This window comes from Seriola dumerili, unplaced genomic scaffold (genome assembly GCF_002260705.1).
Source record: "Seriola dumerili isolate Sdu_G_001 unplaced genomic scaffold, Sdu_1.0 BDQW01000149.1, whole genome shotgun sequence".
NCBI classification, from domain to species: Eukaryota; Metazoa; Chordata; class Actinopteri; order Carangiformes; family Carangidae; genus Seriola; species Seriola dumerili.
In genome coordinates, this window is record NW_019174404.1 from 1,396,003 (window position 1) to 1,405,073 (window position 9,071).

The window sequence follows — 9,071 nt, forward strand, 5'->3', positions numbered from 1 at the left end:
AGAACATTCGTTGTAAACACTTGACGTAATCAAACAAATTAATACTAAATATAGATTTAAGAGAGACCGGCTGAAGACAAACGCAGACACACTTTGTTCCTGGCGAGTAAAGCTCCGCAGAATAAACCTGCTGGGAAGGAAGATGCACTCTTCAAACCGTCTGTCCTTTCCACTCGCAGGATCAATGTCCAGTGAGTTACCCCCTCAACACAAGGGCACTGACTTTGTTCTGTGTCAACAGTTGTGTATTCCATTAAAATTAAATGTCGTAGTGACAAATGAAAATGTTGAAAACACTTTTTAATTGAACCCCCCAGATTAAGAGCTAATGAGAACGTGAATGATGAACCAATACAGTAGAAAAACAGACTCTGGAAGTATAAACTTGCAAATGCCATATTTTAAACAACAAAAAAAGAAGAAAAAAAGCCAAAGGTTTGTTTTCATCAGTCAGGCTACTGAAGTCAGACAGAATTTACCTTGAGCCACTGTGAAAAATACGTTACTTCACTAACCCCATAATCTACAGTAGCTGTGTAGAGCGCCTCCTAACAGGTCTCATCCAGATTTGAAATTGGACATAAGGTTTAACATATAAAACACTGATTTTGGTGTGAGAAATTACAAACAACATTTTAAGGCCTCACAGCATCAGAGTCCCATTTCCCCACCGAGATGACATTGCACATTTTAAGGTTCTCCCTTTGGTTTCTAACTTTAGAGGAGAGTGCAGCATGTTCACAAATATTCACCAACCTGTTCTGGGGCACAGGAATAAGAAATGTCAATTCATAAAACCCCCATAAAAAAAACCCAACCGGTTGCGGCAGATGTGGGAGCTGTTTGGGTTTCTCTCTATAATAAAGCTTTCTTGTCTGCACACAGGTGTTAGGGGGAAGTAGTGCTTCATATTTGTGACTAAAGCGGGAGCAGAGTTCTTTTGTATACTCGAGTCTGAGGTGAAGCATGTTGAAGATGCAGGTTCATTCCAGGCTGTATTGTGGAATGCACTTCCTCAACAGCAAAACTGCGGGTGGCATGGGAATTGTTGCATTCAGGAAGCATCCTCTTGTTTCACCCCTCCACCCCTGATACTTGTTTCAGAGCCAGAGAATCCAGTTTGAGCTGTTGTCTTGAGCTGACGAGGATCTCAGAACAGACTTTGCTGGAGCACCTGCCAGAAACATGTCCCACAGTGAGTAATGCTTTTCTGCACATTGATATCAATATCGTCATACTTTTCCAATGCTATGAACCACTTAATAATTCTGTAACTTCACTTTAACTGCTTCAAGCTCTGGAATGTAACATGTACAATTGGGTTGGCTGCACATTATTATAAAATATGAACTGTTCCAAATCTATTGATCTAATTATTATTTGGTTTGTGCATTTAAAAAAAGTAATTGACAAGTCCTGACTGTGTGGTTTGGCAGACGGCGTAACTACCACGAGGCACATGGTGGCGGTCATAGCAACGGTGGAAGAATGGTCCTCTCTGAAATCTCTGCTGCGGGACAGCGCTGGAGATAAGGACCACCGGTCAACCTTCAGTTCTCTGGGATCAAACCAAGTCTGTGACCTCACAGTGCATGGTCACTTCATCAGCTTGCACTATGCAGATTTAAAACAAGACATGACAGAAGAGGCCATCAGCAATGCAATAGATGGCTGCTTTATGTCTTGCACAGATGGAGTCAGCATATTCCTGCTGCTGATCCAAGGTGGTCATTATACAAAGAGGGAAAGAAGACTGATAGAGATCCTGCAGGCACAATTTGGAGCTGAGGCTCTAAAATATCTTGTAATTCTCTCTCTGGAAGACGGAAAGGTGGTCGACGCACTGGATGATGCCCTCATGGAGTTAATAAACGTGTGTGATGGAAGATACTGCCGCATCACATCATCTGCCGCAGGACACAAGATGCGCGCGCTGCTTGAGATGATCGACTACACGCTCGCTGAGAATGGAGTGAGCGGTTACACCGACACCATGCTGGCCGAAGCGAGGAAAAGGAGCACGGAGGACTCGGCCATGATGATGCTGAAACAGAAGGTGCGAGAGGCAGAGGAGAAGGAGCAGGCCTTCGGGCAGCTGGTTCAACAGCAAGAGGAGAGAAGAGCCAGAGAAATGGAGGCGCTCAGGTTGAAGCACGCTGAGGAGAGAAAGAAGGAGCTGGCTGAAAGAAAGCAATATGAGACAAAAAGAGAGGGTCTTGAGGAGGCTGTGATGAGCCATAGAGCCATGCTGCAGCTCCAGATAACTGCCACTGAAGGTAAGACTTATTTTTCATTTTAAATTTGTCAAGATGAAAAGCTCAAACCCGTCTCTTTCCTGCACATCTGAACAGACATGTAGTGGGTTGGAACCATGTGATTTTTTATCTCATGTGAGACCTTTTGCCATTTTTTCCACTTTCAGAACATTTCTCACAAACATGAAAGTTCTGCTGCAACTTTTGCTGAACTGCATTGTCAGACATTGTGATGCTGCAGGCTTCTCCCACTAGGGGGAGACACAGTTACACATTGACATGGGGTTTCATCATGACTTGTAACATCAAATATTCAGTTTTACATGTGTATTAAAAGAGGAGATGGTCAGCAAATGACCCATTACAGGTTACTGAACTGCTTTAGAGAGAGCCAGATATGGATATTGCTTATAATTTAGTGCTGTTTAACTGTTTCCTTTTCTTTTTTTTTTGGCTTTCAGATGATGAGACAAAGAAGATGTCTGTCATCCTGTTGGGTCTCTCTGGCAGCGGGAAGACTTCTGCAAAAAATCTAATTCTAGAGAGAGCATATAACCAATACTCTGCTAATGAGTCCAGCCATGAAATCCCACAGTCAACCTTGACTTGTGAGAGAGAAGAGGTGTTTGCAGCAGGGAGGCGACTCATCCTGGTGGACACCCCCGAGCTGTGGGATGAAGACGGGGCAGAAAATCTGGAGCTGGTCAAGGATTGCTTGGCTTTGTCTCTCCCAGGACCACATGTGTTTTTGCTGGTGCTCCAGGTGGGACGCTTCACCCAGGGTGAGAGCGAGATGATGGGGCACCTGCAGAAGACCTTTGGACGAGAGGTCGCGGAGCACGCCATCGTTCTGTTTGTTCGCTTTGACGGTAACCAGCACAGGCCTCAGAGGATCAACGACTACGTGGCCGGAGCTCATTCAGCCCTGCAGGATTTGTTGCGAAAGTGTGGGAGTCGCTATTATGAGGTGAATGTCACAAAGTCCCAGAATGCTTTGAGCTACCCTCAAGTGAAAGATCTGCTTTCAGGGATGAACAAACTGGTTGCGTCACACGGGGAACGCTCCTGCTCAGTGAGGAGATTTTCTGTGCAGGAGCTGCAGGAGAGGAAGTCAGTGATCGAGGAGAGACAGGAGGGGGTGCTGGAAGTAAACTACTTATTGAGAGAAGCTTAATGAGGGGAGACACTATGTATGCAAAACCTGTACAACGTCATACAATCTGTGATTAAGATTTCCTCCTTGAAGCATGAAATGTTCATTTTCTGGTGATGTATTGATTCAAATATGTGGAATGAGCTGTCACTGCAGGCATTTTGAATCAGATTGAATTACAATGCAAATGTATTACTTTTAAATAAGATGCTGTCATGATTTGCTTTTGAAAGCTGGATTAATCTAAATGAGTGAATTTCACAAAATCTGCAATTTATGGGGTTTACTTCCTATATTTTTTAGACTGTATTCATATGCTTTAGACATAAATGCAAGTGACATGCAGATAATATTATATTAAATGGTGGTGTTATGGGGATTTTCCAGATTAAACGGCAGAGTGGAACATATCAGGAATAATTCGTGACATGTTTATCTGCACCGAGCAGAGAGGGGAGGAAAAGAAAAAGCACAGCTGCAGATTTGATGTACTTTTTGGACTTCCCCATGGGTACGAGGACTGATCTGACAAGTTCATGAGATGTGCTTGCTTGATATGTCGATTGCCTAACAGTCGCTTCCTCAAACAGCATTCTTCAGATGTACTCAGCTGCCAACAAACTCATGCAACTGCACAAAAGATTGATGATAAATGTGGTTTAGATTTCATTGTCGCGGTTATTGGGTAAAACTATTTCTGTTCGATCTGTGACTGAGTATGATGTAATGGCTTGTAATTTAACATTTATGATGGGTTTTGTCAATAACTGCTCATCTTTACACTCATTACAGTCTTTTATATGGTTTGATGAACCTTTTGTGTCGATCTCTTTTAATCTCCAGACATCTCTGTCATTGCACTTCGTCTGATGCTTATTGTACAAAACAACAGAAGACACACGTGACATCAGGATGTGTTAAACTGTAATTTATTGATTCTTTTATACAGTAATTTGAGGAAGGAATGTGAAATACAATATAAAATATCTTATCTGGGTGAATCTGTGTGGTATGTTATGCCATACTGGAAATCAATCTCTAGAGCCATGCATTAGTTGCAAATGACAAAGAAAAACTTGTGTTCATGTGCAGAACAATCAGTAACTATTAGTTATATTGTTTTTTTTTTTACAATTTATTATCAGCTTTCAATAATCTGTAAAGCATTTTTAATTGCATGAACCAGTATGAAAGGTGCTATAGAGTACGCAGAAAAAAAATCATATAAAGTTTGATTGATTTATTGCTGCTGTTGCTTATTTAATCGCTCTCCTCTGCTGCTGCAGTGGGCGGCGGGGCCATCGCGGTGTCAATCCACTCGGTGTAGTGGGAGATGATGGTGTAAATTCCAGGCTTTCTCAGCTGGCCACACTTCCCCCCGCCATTGGAGGTGATGCCCACCACGGTGCCATTGTAGAGCAGAGGTCCCCCAGAATCACCCTGAAAGACAAGACAGTCAGAAAAGGGTTAACAGGAAATGACAGTGTTTACACATTTGAACAAAATACAATGGTGACTCCAGTTGGGAGCAAGCAAACGAATCAGAGCGAAAGGTGACCGAGGTGAAATGACAACAGCTACACGCACTGAGGTATCACGTAACAGGGTCTGCAGCCGTGTCAGTGTCTCTGTGGGGCTGCAGAGCTTTATATTCAGTGAAAAAACTAAAACTTACATCACAAGTGTCTTCCTTCCTATATGGTTTAGCACAGGGCTTTGGGCAAACTCTGTGCGCGCAGATCATGTTGGTGGTGAACTTGTAGCTGTAGTAGTCCTCGCGACTGCACAAAACAGAGCTGAACACGTCGACCGCCACCTCTTTGAGCTTGTCAGGCCTGGACCCCAGGTCGTCAAGGGCTCCCCAGCCGGCTGATTCTACCTCTTCATCGACGGTGGGGTTCGTGCCTCCCGCTCGCAGGAATTCCACCACTCCAACAGCGTCAGACGCCACAAATGGACGATCCAACTGCAAAAACGACACGGAAGAATTTTGATGGTCTGTTGGCTTGTTCCCTAAAACATAACAACACAACAGTACACACTTTAGAAAACTGCAGGCAGTGGCACAAAATATACACTTACCTTTATTAAAGCAATGTCATTATCATAATTTGCGGGGTTAAAGTTTGGGTGATTGTAAATCTCCAAAATGTCAAAGGTTTGCTTTGTTTCTTCAGCTTCACTCAGAGAATGGACACCCAGCACTACTTTCTTTCCATTTGGCCTGTGAAAAAGCACAATAATATTATAGTATTGCATGATGATAAAACATGTTATTGTGCACATTTTCCTTTTCTATTGTATAAACATAATGATCACTGAAAATGAAGATAAAATTGTTCACAATGTACTTGACAAAAAATTACACTCGCACCCTCGAACTAAGTGAGTTTAATGAGTGAATTCATCCACAAAAACAGAACAAGTTAATGTGATAATATCGCCAAAAAAGTCCCATAAACAAAATCTGGGCTACATCAGCTCTCCTAAAGAAAACACACACATTTGTGTGTTAAATAAATAAACATATACAAATACATTGTCTTAATCTTGTAATTTCTGTTTCCCACATACATCCATCATGCATACAGGAAGGTTTCCTCACCCGTTTTGCAAACAGTGAGCTGCAGTCATCACCCACTGATCTGCGACCATGAACCCTCCACAATCATGTTTGAAACCCTCTCCTTTTGGCTTCTGGATGGAGGCCATGTAAGGTCGAGAGTGTGGCGCTGCCTCTCTGCCGCCCATTATACCCTCGCCTCAAATGATGGAAACACACAAAACAGAATGAAAAGTTCAACTTATTAAAGATATTTGAACATTTCTGCAGAATACAAAATTTTACATGTGGAAAGGTATAAAGACATATTGACCTAGCTACTGAGGAGGTTGTTGTTGTTTCATGTCAAGGAAACTTTGTTATCCAAACTATACAATCAGTAAGTACAACCACCCAAATGTTAAAAAATAGAATAATGAGCAAAGAATAAATTAGAGGGCATCTTTACAACTGTACCCGTCTGTATTTGCAGCAAAATACAACAATAACACAATAGTAAAAGTACAATAACACTTTAAACCAATGGACATAAATTAATTAGATGAAATATTAGTTAAGAAGGAAACAATGCAGGTTCAAACTCACTCTGTGAAATGAGGGCGACAACAAAAACAGCAGCAGCAGCCACGAGCACTTCTTTCCCTGACACCATGATGTTGGTTTTACCAAAACACCAGCCACTGTGCTGCTTTAAAGCCTTCCACTTGAAAGAGAGGAAACATAAATCAAGTAGATATGGTGCAAGGCACAAGTGGGAGTCTGACCGTCCTCCTCTTCCCCCGTTTCCTGGAACAAAAACACAGGAAAACATATCACATGCTCACTGACATCTTTTACTTTGATGGAGACTCTCTTCATTTGAACTTGCCTATAATTAGGGCTGTATATTTCTTGACAATCAGTGGTTTGTGCTCAGCTACTCATTTTTCACACTGATCACTTCTCCCTCACTTTGGGCTGAAGTTTAGATCAAAATCTCTTAAATTTACAGACACTTTGTTTCCAAAGTGTGTGCACTTATTGATGCCAGGAGAAATGGTGCAGGCGGTTTACTTTCACATACTTTTCTGATATCTTTAAATTACATAACACTGAGATTTGGATGAACCCCCCCTGACCTCATGCACTTAAACACAACACTCACAGGAAGGACGTTGTCTTCTTTCCTTCTTGTAAATCCACACACAGCCAACATTCAGCAAGTAAGCACATTTGACATGATTTGCTGTGACTTCAGGTTACAAAATATTCTCCCAACTATGTTCAACCCACACATTACACTGTGCAATACAAACCTACAGTACACACACAAACTTTAAAACACTCCTGCAAGACCTAAGGCCACAAACTGTACATTCACAAAACACTGTATATTGGAAGTTTTAACCTCTTGGAAGAGATTTCAAAATAAAGGTAACTGCAGAGAGACACTAATCCTATTGGAGAAAAGAATACATGTTGCATTAAATACCCATGTAAATAATCAATAAACTTATCAATAAACATCCAATCAGGTCCATCTGAATGTGCAGCAAAAAATTTTTTTGGAGGTTTGAAGTTGTGCGAAGGACAGTTGGTGGAGCTTCTGATCATTTAAATCTTTGCTCTTTAGCTCTGAAATTCATGATGTACATGAAGGTGTTGACCAACAGTCAGTCAGAAAACTTTATGTGAACTAAGTTGAATTCAAAATGACAGACCAGTCCAGTCCAGTCCAGTCCAGTCCAGTCCAGTCCAGTCCAGTCCAGTCAGTCCAGTCCAGTCAGTCCAGTCAGTCCAGTCCAGTCCAGACCAGTCCAGTCCAGTCCAGTCCAGTCAGTCCAGTCTATAGTGTGGGGGTTTAGGTAAGACAACTTATTCATTCGTAGTTTGTGAACATATTCAGTCAGGACTGGACTGACTGGACTGGACTGACTGCGACTGGACACTGGACTGGACTGGACTGGACTGGACTGGACTGGTCTGGTCTGAGTCATTTTTGAATTTCAACTTAGTTCACATAAAGTTTTCTGACTGACTGTTGGTCAACACCTTCTATGCATCATGAATTTCAGAGCTAAAGAGCAAAGATTTAAATGATCAGAAGCTCCACCAACTGTCCTTCGCACAACTTCAAACCTCCAAAACAAATTTTTGCTGCACATTCAGATAGACCTGATTGGATGTTTTTATTTGATAAGTTTATTGATTATTTACATGGGTATTTAATGCAACATGTATTCTTTTCTCAATAGGATTAGTGTCTCTCTGCAGTTACCTTTATTTTGAAATCTCTTCCAAGAGTTAAAACTTCCAATATACAGTGTTTTGTGAATGTACAGTTGTGGCCTTAGGTCTTGCAGGAGTGTTTTTAAGTTTGTGTGTGTGTACTGTAGGTTTTGTATTGCACAGTGTAATGTGTGGGTTGAACATAGTTGGGGAGAATATTTTGTAACCTGAAGTCACTGCAAATCATGTCAAATGTGCTTACTTGCTGGATGTTGGCTGTGTGTGGATTTACAAGAAGGAAAGAAGACAGACGTCCTTCCTGTGAGTGTTGTGTTTAAGTGCATGAGGTCAGGGGGGGTTCATCCAAATCTCAGTGTTTAGTAATTTAAAGATATCAGAAAAGTATGTGAAAGTAAACCGCCTGCACCATTTCTCCTGGCATCAATAAGTGCACACACTTTGGAAACAAGTGTCTGTAAATTTAAGAGATTTTGATCTAAACTTCAGCCCAAAGTGAGGGAGAAGTGATCAGGTGAAAAATGAGTAGCTGAGCACAAACCACATGATTGTCAAGAATATACAGCCTTATACATAGAGAAGTTTCAAATGAAGAGAGTCTCCATCAAAGTAAAAGATGTCAGTGAGCATGTGATATGTTTTTCTGTGTTTTTGTTCCAGGAAACGGGGGAGAAGGAGGACGGTCAGACTCCCACTTGTGCCTTGCACCATATCTACTTGATTTATGTTTCCTCTCTTTCAAGTGAAGGCTTTAAAGCAGCACAGTGGCTGGTGTTTTGGTAAAACCAACATCATGGTGGTCAGGGAAAGAAGTGCTCGTGGCTGCTGCTGCTGTTTTTGTTGTCGCCCTCATTTCACAGAGTGAGTTTGAACT

General features: G+C 41.7%; 2 protein-coding genes across 2 annotated transcripts; one reads left to right on the forward strand and one right to left on the reverse strand.

Moving 5' to 3' along the window:
* Nucleotides 1-1,103: 1,103 nt before the first annotated feature.
* On the forward strand, nucleotides 1,104-4,557 carry LOC111225538. Its single transcript, XM_022750475.1, has 3 exons — nucleotides 1,104-1,195; nucleotides 1,437-2,276; nucleotides 2,717-4,557. Exons 1-3 carry the CDS (start codon nucleotides 1,186-1,188, stop codon nucleotides 3,427-3,429), a joined length of 1,563 nt encoding a protein of 520 aa, XP_022606196.1. The 5' UTR covers nucleotides 1,104-1,185; the 3' UTR covers nucleotides 3,430-4,557.
* Nucleotides 4,322-6,686, reverse strand: LOC111225539 (complement factor D-like). The gene is made up of 5 exons (XM_022750476.1): nucleotides 6,557-6,686; nucleotides 6,014-6,170; nucleotides 5,491-5,632; nucleotides 5,084-5,374; nucleotides 4,322-4,848 (listed from the first exon to the last, which is right to left on the reverse strand). The coding sequence occupies exons 1-5, from the start codon at nucleotides 6,621-6,623 to the stop codon at nucleotides 4,669-4,671; spliced, it is 837 nt and encodes a 278-aa protein (XP_022606197.1). The 5' UTR covers nucleotides 6,624-6,686; the 3' UTR covers nucleotides 4,322-4,668.
* Between the last annotated feature and the right edge of the window lie 2,385 nt (nucleotides 6,687-9,071).